The 22500-nt window shown below is 40.7% G+C and overlaps 1 protein-coding gene across 1 annotated transcript in view; it reads right to left on the bottom strand.

The window, feature by feature from the left end:
- LOC142938065 (atrial natriuretic peptide receptor 1-like) overlaps positions 1–22500 on the bottom strand; it is a 71838-nt gene that overhangs the window by 41683 nt on the left and 7655 nt on the right. The window contains exon 2 of the mRNA XM_076081271.1: positions 3459–3646. Coding sequence (XP_075937386.1) covers positions 3459–3646 — 188 coding nt within the window. The remainder of the gene's footprint in view (positions 1–3458; positions 3647–22500) is intronic.

Here is a 22500-nt window from a genome sequence, read left to right as displayed (position 1 = left end):
CAAACAGAAGCTGTGAGAGCTCCAGAGCTCTGCTCCGTCTCTGAACCTCACCTCTGACCCTCCTGTGGCGTCAGGGAAAGAACATTTCACAGGACTGATTTGAAATATATTAGTATTGGTCCCAAAAGGAGAACGAATGCGGGAGAAAACTGTTGGAGCTTAAATGTTTAATTTGTGTAGCAGCACTCGAGATCAGTCCTGGATCTCCAATCTGGTCTGAAGACCACGACAGCAGTTTAACTCTGACAAAGTCCACGATACCTTTTGACTATTGTACCAGGACACAGTCCACTTATACATTCACACACACACACACACACACACACACACACACACACACACACACACACACACATATATATATACATATATACTTATATATATAGTTTATATGGAGATAAAAGATCAGTGAAGTGGAATCTTTGTCTGTTATTTATGGAAATGTGGATCTTTCACATCAATTTGAGGAGTGATTTTTGTTTGTGTTTTGTCATTTTATCACATTTTATCCAAGACCAGACCAGTGAACTGGTGGTGCGTTTATAGCGGTTTCTACCTAGAAGCGGCGTGTTTCTAACTAGCGTATTTCTAACTAGCGTGTTTCTAACTAGCGCGTTTCTAACTAGTGTGTTTCCAACTAGTGTGTTTCTAACTAGCGCGTTTCTAACTAGTGCGTTTCTAACTAGTGTGTTTCTAACTAGCGTATTTCTAACTAGCGTGTTTCTAACTAGCGCGTTTCTATCTAGTGTGTTTCTAACTAGCGTATTTCTAACTAGCGTGTTTCTAACTAGCGCGTTTCTAACTAGTGTGTTTCTAACTAGTGTGTTTCTAACTAGCGCGTTTCTAACTAGCGTGTTTCTAACTAGCGCATTTCTAACTAGTGTGTTTCTAACTAGCGTGTTTCTAACTAGCGTGTTTCTAACTAGTGTATTTCTAATTAGCGTGTTTCTAACTAGCGTGTTTCTAACTAGCGTGTTTCTAACTAGCGTGATTCTAACTAGCGTGATTCTAACTTGAGTGTTTCTAACTAGCGCGTTTCTAACTAGTGTGTTTCCAACTAGTGTGTTTCTAACTAGTGTGTTTCTAACTAGCGCGTTTCTAACTAGTGTGTTTCTAACTAGTGTGTTTCTAACTAGCGCGTTTCTAACTAGCGCGTTTCTAACTAGCGTGTTTCTAACTAGCGCATTTCTAACTAGTGTGTTTCTAACTAGCGTGTTTCTAACTAGTGTATTTCTAACTAGCGCGTTTCTAACTAGCATATTTCTAACTAGCGCGTTTCTAACTAGCGTGTTTCTAACTAGCGTGTTTCTAACTAGCGTGTTTCTAACTAGCGTGATTCTAACTAGCGCGTTTCTAACTAGTGTGTTTCTAACTGGCGTGTTTCTAACTAGCGTGTTTCTAACTAGCGCGTTTCTAACTAGTGTGTTTCTAACTAGCGTGTTTCTAACTAGCATATTTCTAACTGGCACGTTTCTAACTAGCGTGTTTCTAACTAGTGTGTTTCTAACTAGCGTGTTTCTAACTAGCGTGATTCTAACTTGAGTGTTTCTAACTAGCGTGTTTCTAACTAGCATGTTTCTAACTAGTGCATTTCTAACTAGTGTGTTTCTAACTAGTGTGATTCTAACTAGCGTGTTTCTAACTAGCGTGATTCTAACTAGCGTGTTTCTAACTAGCGTGTTTCTAACTAGCGTGTTTCCAGCGTCTCACACGTCTGACTGGACACAGTTCCGTGAGATATTGATATTGAGAATGACGTCTCATCTCTCATGGCTTTGATCAAACTCAATCAGTGCTGTCTGACACATTGTGTTTGATGGATGATTCATTGTGTTTCAATGCGTAGAAGAAAAACAATTACATCTGTTACACAGAGATCGTTTTTTACGTGATCAAAGTAGACACATGATGCCAGTTTCAAGCAAACAAAAGGAACACGCAGCATCAGACATGGACTCCTGAAAAATCTCAATATGGCTCGAAGAGAAGAGCAGACATCTTGGTTTTGTGGGAGGCAACAAGTCTCCACAATTAAGTGATAATTTCTTTACATAAATGATTCATAAAGTGTTTTCCTGTCGGCCACTTGTATGATTAAGGTTTAGCTATGTTGACGTAACTTGGTCAAAATGAAACTGACATTGGGTGATGGAAGGAGCAGGAAAAGTTAAGTCAATGTGTTAAAGCTGCATTCTCTCTAGTGTCCACCAGGGGGCGACTCCTCTGGTTGTATAGAAGTCTATGAGAAAATGACTCGACTTCTCTCTTGATTTATTACCTCAGTAAACATTGTAAACATGAGTTTATGGTCTCAATCTCTAGTTTCAAGTCTTCTTCAATACAGCATGATGTTCATTTAGTACATTATGGTCCATTTAGAGTCACACAGACCATGTGATTCTCAATGCAATAAACTCATTCATTCAATTTGGATCTGGTTTCTTGTTTTGTAAACTACCCACAATCACCAAGGAAACCTCTTATCTGTGCTCGCTCTTTATATGTTATCAGAGAGGTGCTGCGTAACATCTGGAGGTGTCAGGCGCTCAGAACTAGAGGTGACATCTCCAGTAGCAGATTTTCATCAGCAGTCACTAATTAACTCTCATTGTGTAACGGCTAGAATGAGAAGATAATTTGTGGTCTGGTTGAAGGCTCTCTGGTGAGCAGTGAGCTCCAGCTGTTACATCAACGTGACAGATTCACGTTTCCTCCTCTGCTGCTCGCCTCGGGTTCATGTCGGAGCTGCAGGTCGTCAGCTTTCATTAGACCTGTTTCTGTCCTCTCAAAGCAACCAATCAGAGCCTCCTGAGGACTAATGCTGATGTTCTTCTGATGAGGACTTGTGAGAAAGTGGTCGTCCACTTTTATTTGTAGTAAGAGAACTGGAGATGTGTTTGAAGAAGCTGTCTCTCTAATTCTATCTAAAGATTTTCATTATTATTGGTTCATAACACTACAGATAATAATATAATGTGTAATGCTTTTGGTCTGTTTCTTCCATAACTCGTCTTCTTTCATACTAGAGGAAATAAAACGTTTATTTTATTATTTTTTGTTTGTTTCTCCTAAATTCGCCAGAAGTTACCATTACATAATGCCTCATTTACATATTAAACATAACATTTCAGAAAACTGTCTCAATGTAAGTAATTAACTGGGGAAGTTTCATCTACATTATTATTTGATTAATATTAAAAACATTCTGACGAACCTGAACCTGTCCTTTACTATCATTGTTATTATTGTTATTATTATTATTAATATTATTAATATATAATATTATCTACGATGGTAAAGTGTTAGAAGAGATCTCTTGTCTTGAGTCCGTAAAGTCTATTTACTGTGTGACATTGAGCTAAAACGTGACTTAAAAAGGCCTCAAGCATCTAAAGTTACATTAAACTTGGAGTCAGATTTGTGCGCATAATTAACTGGTGAACTCGAGCTCCTGGTACCTGGAAGGCCTCCCGGGCGACGGCGTCGTCCTCGTCCCCGCGGGCCCACGGCTGCCCGTGTTTGGAGTTCAGACTTTCCCCGAACACGTCGATGTAGAAGAAGACGTACTGCTCGTGGGGAAGATCCGCCCGACGGAACTCAACCATCAACTTCCTGAAGATGTCGGGGGAGCAGCAGACAAACATGACTGTGAGGGGAAAAGGGAGAAACACAATGATTTATATTATAGGAAACGTATATCACATCACTATTTCACCTCTCTATAGAGAGAGAGGTGAAATATTATGTTTAATTATGCAAACGAGGCATAATCTAATTATGTATGTATGTTCATTTTCATACATTTTGAGAACATATATCTGAAAAATTGATAAAACCAGTTTCAAAATTCTTGTTTCATGTTGTAGACATATTAGAGTCAAAGGTATTAACAGAGAGAGTTTATGATATCTCTTTTTATCACTTTCATCTCTTTAAATCAGAAAATACTGTCAACAGATATTAAAAACATAATTTCGTCCATGTTGTTATTAATAAATGTATAACTGAGTGTGTGAGTGATGTGTGAACTAACCTCTCTGTGTGAACCTTCAGCACACAGAGAGGAGTGAAAGAGTAAAGTTTGGTGAATGTAAGAGCTGCTGAAGTGGAGATTTATCATCAGAGTCTGAGAACAAAACTAAGTTTTCTGAAATGTTTAAATATGCAAATGAGGCATTATATAATGGTAACTTTTGGTGAATTTAGGAGAAATCTACAGACGCAAACAGACAAAGTAGTAAAATTGATGTTTTCTTTCCTCTAGTCTGAAAGAAGACGAGTTATTGAAGAAAAACAGACCAAAGGATAGGATCCACTGAGGAACTGAGTCCTCGGTGTGTTTGTGAATAGATGCTGTTGATCGTTCTGTGAGAGGAGGAATAATCAATAACAACATGGAGGACACCCGCAGTGTGTGTGTGTGTGTGTGTGTGTGTGTGTGTGTGTGTTGTTAGTCACACTGAGATAAATCCATTAAGCCTGTGAGTCATCAGTAACTGATACTTTCTATTGAGACTCAGACAGAATCAATATGAAAATGCAGACTTTTTTTTTTTTTTTTCACAATATTATCATGATAACTAGAAACTGTATTTCTATAGCACTATTAATGAATCAGATGAAATTATTAATTAAATGGTTTACAGATATTTCTGCTCATGAATCCGTCTACTCCTGTAAATGTTCCAGAAAAAGTCCCGTTTGTTCAAACTACACATTTGACAACTTTCAGTTCTTTAGAGTGAAGTCAATGCTTCAAGTGTTAAAGCTGCATTCTCTCTAGTGTCCACCAGGGGGCGACTCCTCTGGTTGTATAGAAGTCTATGAGAAAATGACTCTACTTCTCTCTTGATTTATTACCTCAGTAAACATTGTAAACATGAGTTTATGGTCTCAATCTCTAGTTTCAAGTCTTCTTCAATACAGCATGATGTTCATTTAGTACATTATGGTCCATTTAGAGTCAAACAGACCATAAAGCAGGGGATGCTTTAGGGCGGGGCTACACGGTGATTGACAGGTCTCTACCAGAGACGTATACGGCGTCTCTACGTCACTCCTGGCGACGGCGAAGTTTTGAGAGAACCATTGAGAGAACTTCTTATTACACTATTAAACTATTAAACAAATAGTGGACAAAACGTCTGAGCATTGAAGTAGTAAAGTACTCGACCGCAACAAGCCAGTGCATTCTGGGTGTTGTAGGTTTTCTATCTTTTTTACTGAAAGCCCCTTTTTCTCTGGTCATTTAGCATCGATTTCACAGCGATTTTCACCTCTCTATCCTGCATCGACAGCCCGTTAATTTAAAAAAGCATCGTTCCAGCGGTGAAATACTTCTTTAAGAGTTATAGTTTGACTTCAGCTCTAGTTCACCACTGAGTCTCTGTGTCGGAGCTTCAGGAAGTCTCCGTTCCTGTCCCACCTCCTCTATTGTTTCAGGCTTTAATAACCTCTGTGCAGGAAGTGAAGGGTGAAACCACAGAAGCCACGCGGGACTGAAAGCTTTCTAAAAACTGACACCGAGCCGGCAGGACTTCACTGAAACTGAAACCGCTGCACTTTGTTCTCCTCTACCTGATCTAAAAATACTCACTCTGCACATTCTGACCTCTCTGACTCTCATTTTGTTACCAAATATCAAGAAACTTTAGTCATGCACCACACACACACACACACACACACACACACACACACACACACACACACACACACACACACACACACACACACAAAACCGTTTTCCTAAAAGTCCAGCAACACGTGTCAATTTCTGCGCATCTTTTCAAAATAAACTTTCATCTTCACAGGAAACTACTTAGTTAGGTTTAGACAACTAAACTACTTAGTTCGGTTCAGACAACTAAACTACTTAGTTAGGTTTAGACACCTAAACTACTTAGTTAGGTTCAGACAACTGAACTACTTAGTTAGGTTTAGACAACAAAACTACTTAGTTAGGTTTAGACAACTAAACTACTTAGTTAGGTTTAGTCAACTAAACTACTTAGTTAGGTTTAGACAACTAAACTACTTAGTTAGGTTTAGTCAACTAAACTACTTAGTTAGGTTTAGACAACTAAACTACTTAGTTAGGTTTAGTCAACTAAACTACTTAGTTAGGTTTAGTCAACTGAACTACTTAGTTAGGTTTAGACAACAAAACTACTTAGTTAGGTTTAGACAACAAAACTACTTAGTTAGGTTGAGACAACAAAACTACTTAGTTAGGTTTAGACAACAAAACTACTTAGTTAGGTTTAGTCAACTAAACTACTTAGTTAGGTTGAGACAACAAAACTACTTTGTAAGGTTTGGTCAACTAAACTACTTAGTTAGGTTTAGACAACTAAACTACTTAGTTAGGTTGAGACAACAAAACTACTTAGTTAGGTTGAGACAACAAAATTACTTAGTTAGGTTTAGACAACAAAACTACTTAGTTAGGTTTAGTCAACTAAACTACTTAGTTAGGTTGAGACAACAAAACTACTTAGTTAGGTTGAGACAACAAAATTACTTAGTTAGGTTTAGACAACAAAACTACTTAGTTAGGTTTAGACAACTAAACTACTTAGTTAGGTTGAGACAACAAAACTACTTAGTTAGGTTGAGACAACAAAATTACTTAGTTAGGTTTAGACAACAAAACTACTTAGTTAGGTTTAGACAACTAAACTACTTAGTTAGGTTGAGCCAACAAAACTACTTAGTTAGGTTTAGTCAACTAAACTACTTACTTAGGTTTAGACAACAAAACTACTTAGTTAGGTTTAGACAACTAAACTACTTCGTTGGGTTTAGCAAAAGATGGTGAAATACTTAGTACAGTTTTTTAACTTAAGGCCCAATTCAGAGAAAAGAAAGTCTACTGTCCATCCAGCAGTGCATGTTTATTCATTTCATATTTCACTGAAATAACTCTCAGTTAAAGTCTTTTAGTAGATTGAAGACACGCGGGATGCAGAATGCTTTGCCACTGTTCAAAAAATGCCCAGCAATTACTTTTTCCTTCAAAAATGTGCAAAATAATGAATGTTTTTTAATTCTGAGGAGAGCGGGTCGACCCACTTGGATCTTAGTTTTTCACATCTAACAAGTTTCAAGCCCAGAATCCAGCACACACTGTAACACACTTTTATGACTCCGACCTCAAACATATATGACATTTTCTCTGCACTAACGTGGCTGTAGCTGTAATAAGCTAATATAAGCTCATTTGGTGATGTGGGGGGGGGGGGGGGGGGGGGTACGTTATCTGATGATGTGTCAGGTGGACTCAGTCCCAAAGGTCAGAGACAACACCCTGAAAACCAGGAAGAGCTCTGAAAGTCCTGGAGGAGGAGCCTCAACCTCTCTCTGACCTCTGACCCCTGCACACTTCCTGACTCACACAGATGTGCTGAGATGAAAAGCAGGCCGGCTTCCACTTTCCACCTTCAGTGTGACAGATCTGGAGATGAAAGGATTTTGTTTTTTGTGCTCGTAACGAGCAGGATGAACCGATACCCTGAACGTCACACGCTTTAATCATCCACAGGACCTTGAACGTCACACGCTTTAATCATCCACGGGACCCTGAACGTCACACGCTTTAATCATCCACGGGACCCTGAACGTCACACGCTTTAATCATCCACGGGACCCTGAACGTCACACGCTTTAATCATCCACGGGACCCTGAACGTCACACGCTTTAATCATCCACGGGACCCTGAACGTCACACGCTTTAATCATCCACGGGACCCTGAACGTCACACGCTTTAATCATCCACGGGACCCTGAACGTCACACGATTTAATCATCCACGGGACCCTGAACGTCACACGCTTTAATCATCCACGGGACCCTGAACGTCACACGCTGTAATCATCCACAGGACCCTGAACGTCACACGCTTTAATCATCCACAGAGTGAAGAAAAGAGCTTTCAGGATCCTCTCTGACTGCACTAATCCGGAGAGATATCCAGCTAAAAGCCACAGAATGAAGCCGTCACAGAGCTGCACTTTCTTCATGCGAGAGGTGACGGAGAACAAAAAGCAAAGGTCATCCAGGAAAGAGGATGTTCTTCTCTTCTTAATCTCCTTTTTGTACCTTCTTCTTCCTCCTCACTCTTTCATCTCAGGTCTTAATGCTTCCATTAAGTTTCAACTTTTAGTTTTGTTTTTAAAGGAAAGACCGAAAACCGTCTCAGAGAAGATCACGACTGCAAGACAAGACACAAAACAAAGTTTCTTTGTTTCAAACAGAAACCTGTTTTCTTAATGACTTTCTCACCACATAGAAAAGGAAACAGGACCTCAAAGAGTGTGATTGTTGAAAAATACCAGAACAACGCAGACACAAATTAACCCCAAATATAATAATCAGAATTAAATCATTTGACTCCAACAGAAAAACTAATCTCTGAGGTTTATGAGTTTCGTCCGATAAATGTCAGAAAAATGTCACAATTTGGTAACGATGTCATAAAACAGCAGAAAAGCATCATAGTGGCGGAGTTTGAACCAGAATATGTTTGAAGTTTTTACCTGAAATGCATCGATTATCACAGTAGGTGTATAGTTCATCGATCGGTCGATCGGCTGTAATGTTTCCATGAACACGTTGACTCATTTAAATAAATCCTCATGCTTCGAGGTGTGAAGTGTCTCTGCTGCCACAGCACCAGGAAACACTCACTGCTGCGTCTCGCCAAAGTAAAGGTCATGAGAACCATCGCCTCTTCTGACCTTTCCCGCTCCGCTACTACTGCGCTGCCATGGCGACCGATAGAAAGCCCTAATGAGATGCGGGGATCTGTTCGATGTCGGTACATTCGGTTCTCTGCTATTTGCATTTGATTAGAAGGAAAAACAATCAACAATCTCAGGATCATTAAAAGCCGCTCAGTGAAACGTCAGAGTGTTGATTTGAATTATCTAACTGCAGGAATCACACACAGACCTCCGTTCAGAACCCTGACCCAGGTCACCATGGTCGGGCCTCCGGTACCCGAATCATTACTTACTATAAATATTAGTCATGTTGGTTCAGTTGAATGTTTGTCATTCTGAGTAAAACAAGCTATGTGCACAACACTGAGATATCATGAGTCGCGAACAGCCAAAATGTTAACATTGTATACTTCTGCAAACCACAGGAGACGTTCAGACATATCATTCAAATGTCAACACGGTTCACGTTGTGAAAAGATTGGTTAGGTTAAGGCAACAAACCAAACCCAACAAGGAGACGCAACAAGGAGACGCAACAAGGAGACGCAACAAGGAGACGCAACAAGGGGACGCAACAAGGAGATGCAACAAGGGGACGCAACAAGGGGACGCAACAAGGGGACGCAACAAGGAGACGCAACAAGGGGACGCAACAAGGAGACGCAACAAGGAGATGCAACAAGGAGACGCAACAAGGGGACGCAACAAGGAGACGCAACAAGGGGACGCAACAAGGGGACGCAACAAGGAGACGCAACAAGGGGACGCAACAAGGGGACGCAACAAGGAGACGCAACAAGGGGACGCAACAAGGAGACGCAACAAGGGGACGCAACAAGAGGACGCAACAAGGGGACGCAACAAGGAGACGCAACAAGGAGACGCAACAAAGAGATGTAACAAGGAGACATAACAAGGAGACGCAACAAGGTTGACACAACAAGGAGACGCAACAAGGAGATGTAACAAGGAGACGTAACAAGGAGACGTAACAAGGAGACGTAACAAGGAGACGTAACAAGGAGGGAATCACTTGGATTCACACCACGTTCAAACACAGGACGTCCAAATCTACAGTTAGCTCAACTTTGACATTTAGTTTTCATTTTAATGATACAGAGAGATTTGAAGCGGCAGCACCTGAAAAGAAAAGCTACTCTCAGTTTGCATTTCTGGCCAAGTATCTAAATGCGTGGTGAAGCCGGACACAACATCTAATCTTTGATTTGACTTGCAGAGAAAAACAGTGAAAATGTTTTGGATGCCAATGTTTTCATTCAATTGATTACATTTGTGAAAGGGGAGGAGTTTGCAGGAATGATCTGTGCAGCAAAAACACTACGCAGGTCACATTAAAACAAGATGAAAATTTGCTTTGCAAAAAAAGAGAAGCATAATTTATTAAGCATTTCAAAATAGTTGTCCAGGTGTCAAAATAACCTTCCCTGCATCAATAAGACTTAAACTACCAACAACTACTCTGTTGAACAAAAAAAGTGCTTTTTCCACTTGAAGTCAAACTGACTCACTGCTTCATTCAAACATAATTATTTGCTATCGGAGTGAGAAATTGGACTTCAGTTCAGCAGGAGGATCAAGTCTGAAAGGTTTGGACCTGCATCAAGTCGATTAAAGGCTGTTTACAAAACAGGAAGTGGTCATGATGCTCCACTGCTGACACAGCTGGAACAGAGCCACTGAGCTCTCTCTCTCTCTCTCTCTCTCTCTCTCTCTCCCCATGTATATATATATATATATATATATATATATATATATATATACATATATATATATATATATATATATATATATATACATATACATATATATAGTCTTAAAAACATCGACCTTTTGGTTTATAAACAAACACACACACACACACACACACACACACACACACACACACACACACACACATCCCAGAGCAGGAAGTACCTCAAACAAGCGCTTCCTTCCATCAGCAGTAATATCGATGACTGAAGACAGACAGACGGGATGGAGGACGGACCCAGAGAGCCACGTAGACATTTAATCACTTATTGACCGACTGAAGGGAACTGTGGAACATTTAGAAACAGCAGATTTTAATAAAGTCATACTCTCCTCTCTCTGTGTGGAACAAGTCTCTTCTCCAAACTGTTACATCTTAGTAAGAAGCGTTTGTCTTCACGTCTATTTATTTCCTTCACGCACGGCTGACGCTGCTAATTGGTTCTGCAAACCCGTTATGTTCCCGAGCAAAGAACGCCCCGCCGGATGCTGCCTCAGGTTCTTCTTTCTCCGGCTCTTTAATTAGAGGAGGCTGTCAGCTTCCTCTTCCTTCACTCGGCCTAATCAGAGCGGGAGGTCGACGGCGGAGAGACGACCTGCTGAGCCGGAACACCTTCGTCACCACCAGCACCTCAGCATCATTACCAGACTGTAACTCATTAAAGCTCTCACTGAACACACACACTCTCTAACTAATCACCTGGCATGAAGGTGTCTGTGATGTGACGTTCAAGTAATAAAGTATAAGAAAAACTGTACAAGTTCTGCAGAAGGTACAAAAGGATTAGCATCAAAGTATACTTAAAGAACTTATTGATAACATATTTTTGTAGTCAAATATTTAAAACTAAATAATACATCCAGTGAGCTTTCAGAAAGGTGCTTTTCCCCCAAAAATGCATGTGCACCGCGAAACCACCCAATCGTCCCATGTATGTTTGTCTCATTACTCATCTCAGGGACAATGCATCTTGAATATCTTGTTCGGTGAAAATGTACTACTTTTGAGGATTACATGTTTATCATTATACACACAACACTTTGATGATCTGAAAGATAAAATAACAGTTTTCTGACTGGAGTCTGGTGGTTTTGAGGAGAGCATATTCACTGTATGTTTTGTACGTTAACAAATTATAATAATTGGCCATATTCTTGTCCACCCGGGTGTCATGTTTCCATCACTGCCAATCGGAGCCGATAAATACCCCTGTGACTACTGGGAATACTGGGAGTATTGGTCGGCTTCTTTCGGGTTTACTGAGTTGAAAGTGTTCTGGTTCACTCTCACTGCTCTCATAGCATCCTTTTCAAAGAATAAGCAGTAAAAACACAAACACTGAACACGTCCTGCTCCGCAGCAAACAGCAGACAGACAGATCACAGATCGAATGAATGTCAAAGTCAATTGTTGCGTTATGTTGTTGCGTTACGTTGTTGCGTTACTTTTTTGCGTTACTTTTTTGCGTTACTTTTTTGCGTTTTAAAGTTACGTTGTGACAATAAGGTCTTAGGGTATGTTGTTGTGTTACATTGTTCAGTTACGTTGTTGCATGTCCCATTCTGTTGTTTTGCTTTACTTTGTTGTTACGCTGTTACGTTGTTACGTTACGTTGTTATGTTGTTATGTTGTTACGTTACGTTGCTACGTTACGTTGTTACGTTACGTTGTTACGTTACGTTGTTACGTTACATTGTTACGTTACATTGTTAAGTTACGTTGTTACGTTGTTACGTTACGTTGCTATGTTACGTTGTTACATTACGTTGTTACATTACGTTGTTACGTTACGTTGTTACGTTACGTTGTTACGTTACGTTGTTACATTACGTTGTTACGTTACGTTGTTACGTTATTATTCTAACACCAACCACAATCTCTTTTCTAACCTTAACCAAATAGTTTTGTTGTCTAAACCTAACCAATCATTTTCAAAGTTAATCTTGTGACATTGTGCTGATATGAAACGTATTTTTGAAATTTGTTTTTGATTCAGAAACGTTGACCTTTAACGTATCCTGAGATTTGCAGAAACGCACAATGCCAAAAGAAATTCTGACAACTGCGTTTCCTCAGGAGTTGGTGGGGACCAAAAACAGAGCTAAAAGAGAGAGAATATTAGACTTATATTCATAGTTGACACAAAGACTCATCAAGCAACTGCTGGATGTGGAGATAAGCAACTTTTTAACAAGTTCAACTTAAAAGGTGATGATATATCAATGTTGTTTTCGCTGCCCCCAAGTGGCAAAAATAAATCAGTTAATGCAGGTTTAAGTAGACTTTAAACAGTAATTTAACTTGACCGACTCGTGGCAAAACTCAGTCTGCTGCTGAACCACAGAAAAATACCTAATATGGACACATTTATTGTGCAAAGCTGTAACGTTGCAGTTCATTAAAACTGGTCGCTGGAGATTCAACATGGCAGACGGCGCAGGTGTCATCATGTAAGTTTCTTAGCATTCCTTGTCTGTATTTGGTCATGTGTTGAAACATTAATGCAACAGCATGAAGTCTGCGCGTTCAATTATGTACGGGACCGAGAAGATTGTTTGGAGAGCTGGAGGTGGACACCGATAGGTTCCTCAGGTTTATAATAACCCGACAACAACGCCGTGTTGGAGTATAGTAAACGGTTGTTATAGAAACCTCTCTAATAAAGACCAGAGGATGAGGAGAAGCAGAGGAGGTTTGGAGGACGAAGTGGTACAGCTGCTGAGAGTGCAGGACTGCTCATAGTTTTGTGTTACAGGTTTTGGTACAAATTGCAAAATGAAAATTGATTACAAATGTTGAACAATACTCAACGCTCATGCTAATTGACGGTGGCTATAATCTAATAAAGCAGGAAGTCAAACACAAGAGGAGTCGTTTCTGGACTGTATTTCCTCTCAGAGTGAGGAAAGTGTAAATCCATAACTTCAGGTACAAAGCACTTTATCAGGGACTCAATGTCCATTCATGCATTCAGCTGGGAGCAATGCTGCCGATGCATAAACATCTGATCCGGCTTCACTTTCCTTTGACAACACATCTTATCTTAGGTACATATTACATGTTGTTTTATGAATAGTTTAAAGCGTTTTAAAGTCACAATGGAACTGTTTCTTGTGTAACCGTCGTTCCTGACGTCTCGTCACCACAGTGAGGTTGTTACGGTTTGCTACAGAGGCCCAAACTAAAAGCTGAGCTCACCGACGGTATCTGGCAACCGAGCTATTAGCCGCAGACGGATGGATACACTGCTGGTCATAAAGAATTAGTAGCAGCACACAGCTGACCTCTAAAACCACAAAACAGTTGTGTTTGAGACACGACACGTTAAACAGGAGCCGGGATTCCAATCAATTGCCAAAGAAATGCAAATTTGCCTCGTTTTTCATCAACTGGTTTGGAACAAATAAAGTCGGTTTGGTCAGAGGTTGGCGCTACATGTGGCTGTGATCCAGCAGTAAACAGAGAAGAAGAAGAAGTTGGGGTTGCGAACTGAAAACTAAACCGGTCTCCTTGGCCATCTAACATCTTGTTCTCTAATGTCAGCTAGTGTCATTCTCACGTTATGGGAATATCCATGAAGAAAACAGCTGATCAGTCATGGGAGTTAAAAGCTACCTCAGAACCTCAAACAAACATTAACGTTTTTTTTCCGTAATTGAGGACGTTTAAGCAAATTTTGCCGTTTCCACAGCGCTTTTTTAAATGAAATATATCAAAATATGTCTATTAAAACACAGCTACTAAGCTTTAAAGGTGTTGGTAGGCGTTACCTTTGTACGTAGCCATGCCAGCATCCAGTCTTTATGCTAAGCTAGGCTAACCATTACCTGACTCCAGCTGAACACAAAGACATGACAGCGGATTCATTCTTTCTCTCTTGGAAACCAAGTGAATAAGCAATTTTTCCAAGAAGTATAATATTTCTTCAAAACAAGAAATCTAAATAATGGAAAGTGCACCACTTGATTTAAATATAAGTGAGTTGAATGATACATAGGTTTAAAGCATCGTGGGGAACATGAGGACACATAGAGTAAATAAGTAGTTGACAATTGCTGCTATAGTTATAGTGAGGTCAGTGTTTCCGGTGGCAAAAAATACCCCAAATGAAAACCATTGGGACCTGCTGAACGGTTCTCAGCCCAGTTTGACATCAACGCTCTCTCTCTGGATCAAACCGGCCGTCTTCTGCTCGGCTCTCCAGATTCCAGCATATTAATCTTTAACTACTGCCAGATGGACGGGAAGATGGAAAAGAGGGCTGTAAGCACGGCCTCGTGGGGAGATTTGTTCAGGATGATCGACTTCCCGGAGAGTGTGATGTCCGTTTGAAAACGACGGCTTCAGGGGACGTAGGATTTCAGAAACACCGAGGCAGCGAGTCGAAGAACGACACATCCCGTATTTTATTTAACTGTTCAGTTATATTCCCTGTAAATCTTATTTCACCAACATGAATGCTGTTCACACTGCCAGAATAAAAATGCTGGTGGATCCTTCACAGGACCGGGAATCGAACCAGACCACAACGTGTCGCGTACGGGAAGTTGTTGCTGAACGTTTTGTTCGTTGATCGGATGTTTCCAGATACTTTTCTGATGCATTGAGCAAAGGAAGGTTCTGTGTAGACACCAATATTCATACTCAGCTCTTTATTCACACATTTGTGCTGAGTTTGTTGAGTATATCAAGTCTGAGCATACTGGAATTAGCCTGTTGGGTCAAATACAGTTCTTCTGCTGCTTAGAGCTTCATCATTGTAATGCCATCATTTTATGGACCTCATAAAGAAATACTAGAAAGGTGAACTCAGCAGAGTTCAGACATCAGGCGTGTCGTGTGTGATTAAAAGAACACGACCAGTGTTGTAAAGCGCCGTCAAACAGGCTTAAAGTCAACGCAAAAACAAGTAATGGACTCACAGTCATAATATAATGCGCTTCTTCTTTACATGCAATAGAACACGTTTCATTGAGCCAAACCACAGCAGGTAAACTCACCAAGCTTGTCTGTCTGCTTAGCGTCCAAAATAAAAAGCAATCGCCAAAGAGCAGCGACTGACAGCTATGTGTGTGTATTCTGGTAGCGCCGTAAGCCGTTAGCAATAGAGCATTCTCTCTAGTGTCCACCAGGGGGCGACTCCTCTGGTTGTATAGAAGTCTATGAGAAAATGACTCTACTTCTCTCTTGATTTATTACCTCAGTAAACATTGTAAACATGAGTTTATGGTCTCAATCTCTAGTTTCAAGTCTTCTTCAATACAGCATGATGTTCATTTAGTACATTATGGTCCATTTAGAGTCAAACAGACACAACAGTGGCGTGAAAGTAGAAAACATCATCGTTACAAATAGTTTCAATAGATTTGTTGAGAATAATGGAATCCCTTTTGTAAGACCTTCCATTTTCTGAGAAGAGAACGAATTACATTTAATAAATAATACATTCCCGAGAAGACTTCTTGGATCTTTGTATGAAGAATTAAACCTTTTACCAAAAGGTTTGAATCCTTGTTAGATGACGCTGTGCTTCCTGGTTGTCCTTTAACGGTTTCATGTCTTCATGAGATCTCACAGAGCTTTCTCTTGATAATCACTCTGTCTGCTCTTTGACATAATCAAGGCCTGTTTCCTGTTTTTTCTTCCTTCAGGACACAAAACGCACAATGTGATGGTTTGATAAACGTCCAATTACAAGCGTCTGGTGATCAGTCCCCCCCCCCCCCCCCCCCCCCCCCAGCTGTGATTTAACGCTCCCTCACACAAAGCGTCTTCATCAGTGACTATTGAGCCGCCTCGTCCTCCATCAGCACAGATTACAGGTTAAACACGAAGTCGTGACCGTGAAGAGATCTCACCACATCGACCTCTTCAGAGGGTTCGCCATGGATACACGTCTCACACTGTTATGCACCTAATCGTCTCCAAATCCTGATTCCACCCTCGAGACAACAATATATTTTCATGTTAGAATGACGTTTTCTGTCCCTCTACTCAGCCCTGCTAACCCAAAAGAGATGTTCCCGTACAACGAAAGCTGCATCGAGAATTAACTTATTTTCACAACTAAGTTTCCAGGACACAAGAGTGTCTTTCTTTCTGATACAAGAGTTAATGTCAGAAAGAAAGAAATCTGTGTTCACTTCCTGTAGTTCAGTCAGAGTGTCTCCTCCTTGTTGTCACATGACTGTTGGTCTCAGATGAATCAATCGTGACTTCATAGTTTCACTGAGGAACTCACAATGTAATGTTTCATTTCGTTTTTGTTTTCTGACGGAACCGTTCGTCACTGATGATGTGATGGTGTGTTGGTGGATGAGGTCAGCGGACAGATATTCCAGATGTTCCAGATGTTCCACATGTTCCACATGTTCGTTTGTGTAGATAAACACTGAAACCACTTCCTGTAAATTAAAGCTGCTCAATTAAACTGATCCCAGTAGAGCAAACATACCAAAACCTGCACATCATTCATTCATTCCTCTCCGCTCTAATTAGCTCAGAACGAGCTAACTAAACCTCCGCTAACGAGGGCGGAGCTGATTGGTTGATCACTGGATCTCTAATTAAGTTTCTCTCGCTGAAGCTGAACGGGAATATTTTCTACTTTTCTCGTCCATCTCTCTCTCTCTCTGTCTGCCTCTCTCTCTGTCTCTCTACCTTTCCCTCTATCTCTGTCTGTCTGTCTGTCTCTCTCTGTCCGTCTATCTCTCTCTATCTCTGTCTGTCTCTCTCTCTGTCTCTCTACCTTTCCCTCTATCTCTGTCTGGTCCTCGGTGTCGGTCCTCCATCAGCTGGAGGGCTGTTCAATCACAGCTTCTCTTGATTCCTCCAGGAACTCTTCAGACGAGCTCAAGCTGCTGAATCTTGTGTACAAATAATCAATAATCAGACGTACAGATCTGTAAAGAAACTACCGCTTGATATGAGGAGAAGCTAAAGTCCTGCATCCACTAGCACGGACCTCCTTAAGACCACTCAGAGTCACCGCATGTTTGATTAAGGAGACAAATGGCAGAAACCACGAAGGTAAAATTAGCCCGAGACTGTTTGGCAGGAAATACCTACAGATCTGATAGGCCGACTCTGTGCTTCCATATAAGGCCTCGGGTTCCTGACCTCTGTTAATAAATGCCCAGTCGGGAGGTTTTATGCCTCTGTGGGAACCGGGTTTGTTTGTGCTGGTCTACACCTCAGCAGGCAGAGGAAGGTGGATTTATGACTCCATTACTTACTCTTGTTTGACTTATTAGCATTCTATTATGGAGCTGAGAGCTGAGAGCGGTGGAGCTCTGCTGCGCTGCTCCTTTAGAGTTTAAATACACATCTTCTCACATGTTTGAACCACGTTTGATTTCATTGTTTTTATTCTCTCTGGTTGAATATAAATTATTCTCATATTTCTACACGCTTTCTATCTGCATGTCAGACATGAATCCTGCTGACCACATCTGAATATATCGAATACTTTTACATCTCATTTAAAGTGTTTTTCAGCTCTTTGATTTTAATTTACATTTTCTTTTCAGTTTGGGATGATTTCAGCGTCGTGCTTTTATGAGAATATTCTCAGATGATTTTAGCGATGAAGAGATTCATTGTTTTATCAATAAAATGTCCCAAAGCGATGCCATGAAATGTCTTCTTTAAATATATTCAGTTTACGTTCACAACAGAGAAAGAAGAGCAGAACATCATCCAAATTGAAAAGCTAGAATCAGAGAAAACTGAATTAATAATAAACTGATTCATGTCTGTTAATGAACTGATTATTCCACTTATTGTTTCAACATTAAACAATCTGCTCTTTTGTAATCAGAACTAATCTCCACATATCTTAAGTAAGTCTGTTCAGTTTATTTAAAGAAGCAGAAGCAGAGTAACGTCAGTGGACCGTGTGACGAGAATATTTAAGAATGATTTGCTCTTTTTAATTTCATATTTTTGTCTCCTAGAAAGTATTTTATTCTTTAAACGCTTTAACATTTAAAAGCACCCTTAACAGTAACTTACTGGCAGCAGGGACGCCAGTAAGTTACTGTTTTTACGGCGCACTACCGTAATTTACTTTCACGGTATCTTACCGTATACTGGATTACGGTACGTGATCGTAGGATAACTGGGTTTTACCGTGATTTTGCGGTGTATGCCAGAATGTTACCGTTTATTTACAAAGGGTAATACAACCCGCTACTTTTGCATTTAATTCCCAACAAATAAAAGAATCACAATAGACATTCAATACATACATTGTTGCAGTTTAATACATGTTCTCAAATAATAAAGGGACATTTGTATTACATCACAAAACTCACAATGTATTAGAAGAATTAGAAGAATTAGAAGAAAACTAATAAACCAATAAAATCGTTAATGACCAGCTTAACTGAACTCATTAGCATCAACAGTGTAACATTGAATTAAAATAGTATTAAGAACAGTGTAATAGAACTGCTTCACAGTCTAGCTTGTTAACAAGTCTTTATAGTTCATTTGAACAGCATGAACTCATGAATGAAGCAATAAAGAGAGAGAAGACCTTAAAGAGGACGTGACTGAAGCGTCTGGCTGGTATCAATCTCTGATGAGTGACCGTAAACAAACAAAATAAAAACTTTAGAAACACAATGTTCTGAACTTCTGGAAAGTTCTATGACATCCAGGACAAACACACAAGCTTTGGGTGTGCAGCTGTGGGTTTGCATGTGCCTTACATGTGTTAACATATCAGTGCAAGTCTTTACACAAAGCGAATACAACAATACCATAGAGTTTAAATCAACAGACTATGATGAGCTGACTACATTAGGTGAAGACATGAAGCTCAGACAATGGACCACAATGGACTAACGTTCAACAATAAAATGAGTTTGATCTGGTGTTGATGTTGCTCATGAGATAACACACACGTAACGTTACTGTTAGCGTTACCTCAACTGTTCATCTTCTTGAACACATGTTGGCGATTTCAGGTCCACTCTCCATTTTGATAATCGTCCTGTTTGCGGTCCTACAGTCGGTCCAGTAAGAGCACAAGTAAACACAAGTTAGGTTACTGACGTTACATCTTAACACTGTAGTTGGTGATTAACTTTATTTATGTTAACTTAACTTGCTATGCTGTTAGCTAGCTAACCTTCTAAGGCTACTTGAGCTCGAGCTAGCTAACGTCACAGAGCTAGCTCCAATATTAGCAACCTGATGTAACGAAACAGACCAAGAGAAAGATTATCTGAGATGTTAACAGTTCAATAATCATGAAGACAAAACAATACTGGAGACTTTGAATTTCGGATGATAAGCGTAACGTTACCTCGGCTCCTCGTTGATCTCCACATGGCTGTGAAGGATGAACTGAAGCTGTTGTGTCCAAAGTCACGTTCAGGAGCAGTCGCTCACGTCTTGTCACTCAAAAATGACTTTTAGGCAATAAGCAGTTTGAATATTAAAAATATTCTATCGTCATTACAGACACATTAACCTACAATAGACAGTACGATGTACTGACAGTACGATAAAATACTGTATTATGCTGTTAAATTACGGTAGTCTGCTGTTATTGTTAATTGACGGCATTAACTGCTAATTTACATGCAAGGGATGAACATTTAACTGTATGTTACAGTTATTATGAAATACTGTAAGATACCGTTGAAAGTCCACCGTAGATTTACAGTAATTCGTTACAGTGTAGAGACTCCATTTTTCCCTAATCATTGGTAACACTTGATGACACTTATAAACACGTTAAATATCTAGACTTCATTGTTTTCCAAGTTTTATAAAAGAAATTATGAAAGAAATTAAACTTTCTTGTTTCCTTTTTAATGCTTGTTGTCGTAATAACTGTTGTTCTGCACTAAAGACATGTTCTACTTCTCTACTTCATCATAATTCTGCTTCATAGAGGAGCAGGACTTTATTATATTACAGTATTTTTGTTTAGTTTTGTTGTTTTATTTTTTCTTTCTGACGACAGAATCATTCAAATGAAAATGTTTTCCCTCTGGAAACAAACGACGCTTTGCTCCGCCTCTCTTCAGACCAAAGTCCGGCAGTTTCTTCAGTTTTAATTCGGTGGTCGACAACAGTTCTTCTTCTGTGGTTTCTCTCACAGAGTAGTTTTTTTCCCGCCCACAATGACTCATTAACATTCAAACTGAAGATGGTATCTTTGTAGACTTTGGTGGTCTAGAGACAGCCTGAGGATGAAGATGAATAAAGAGGTTCAGCTCCTGAACAGCTGACATGAAATAAACAGCCGACTCCCACAGAGCATCACTCCTTATCTTTACAGCGTCCAGTGTGACTTAATAGAGCTCCTTATCTGGCCTACGCATCATCACACACAGACACACACACACACACTCACACACACACACCTACCTACCTACACACACTCACACACACACACACACACCTACCTACCTACACACACTCACACACACACACACACACCTACCTACCTACACACACACTCACACACACACACACACACACCTACCTACCTACACACACACTCACACACACACACACACACACACACCTACACACACACACACACACACCTACCTACCTACACACACACTCACACACACCTACCTACCTACCTACCTACCTACACACACACCTACCTACCCACACACACACACACACACCTACCTACCCACACACACACACACACACACACACACCTACCTACCTACACACACACTCACACACACACACACTCACACACACCTACACACACACACACCTACCTACCTACACACACTCATACACACACACACTCTCACACACACACACACACACACACACCTACCTACACACACACACACCCACACACTCACACACACACACCTACCTACCTACACACACCTACACGCACACACACTCACACACTCTCACACACACACACACACACACACACACACACACACACACACACACCTACCTACACACACACACACACCCACACACTCACACACACACACCTACCTACCTACACACACACTCACACACACCTACCTACACACACACGCACACACACACACACACCTACACACATACACACACCTACACACACCTACCTACACACACACACACACGCACACACACACACACAGTGTGTGTTCTTGTTGATTCAGCTGCAGATACTCTGAGCTCTTCATTAACTCGTGGTGGTTTCTGTCGCTGTCGTCCTGTGAGCGATGACAGCTCAGCTCACTCTGGTCTCTGCAGAAAGCCGAGCCGGATCCATGTGGATCGATGTGGATCCATGTGGATCGATGCGTCCACAGGCCAGACGGCAGCTCTGCCCCGAGGACTCGGTGATGCAGCACATCAGAGCAACCTGCACAGATATCAACCCTCTGAACCACAAAGTAGTTTCAGGGTGTTTCTTTTTGTCTCCCGTCACATTCTCCTCTCTGAGGTCTTTATGTTCCCTTCAAAATAAAAGTCCTGCTCCTCTATGAAACAGAACCATCATGACTAGAAGTAGAGAGAACTAGAACATGTCTTTAGTTATGATGACATCAATCATTAACAGAAAACAAGCACGTTGAATTTCTTTAATCATTTATAATTTACGAAAATTGGAAAACAATATAATCGATAAATCAACATTCTCCAAGTGTCCACAAGTTCTACTAATGTTTGTTATAAATATGAAACTATTTATGTTTCAGCCTCCCCTCTCCTCTCCTCTCTCCTCTCCTCTCCCCCCTCTCTCCTCTCCTCTCCTCTCTCCTCTCTCCTCTCCTCTCTTCTCTCTCCTCTCTCCTCTCCTCTCTCCTCTCCTCTCCCCCCTCTCTCCTCTCCTCTCTCCTCTCCTCTCCTCTCTCCTCTCTTCTCTCTCCTCTCTCCTCTCCTCTCTCCTCTCTCCTCTCCTCTCTCCTCTCTCCTCTCCTCTCCCCCCTCTCTCCTCTCCTCTCTCCTCTCTCCTCTCCTCTCCCCCCTCTCTCCTCTCCTCTCTCCTCTCCTCTCTCCTCTCCTCTCTTCTCTCT

The sequence above is a fragment of the Anarhichas minor genome, unplaced genomic scaffold, assembly GCF_050575085.1.
Source record: "Anarhichas minor isolate MPS153535 unplaced genomic scaffold, ASM5057508v1 ptg000079l, whole genome shotgun sequence".
Lineage (NCBI taxonomy): Eukaryota > Metazoa > Chordata > Actinopteri > Perciformes > Anarhichadidae > Anarhichas > Anarhichas minor.
Note: the sequence above shows the minus strand (reverse complement) of the source record. Positions and strands in the feature narration are given on the sequence as shown.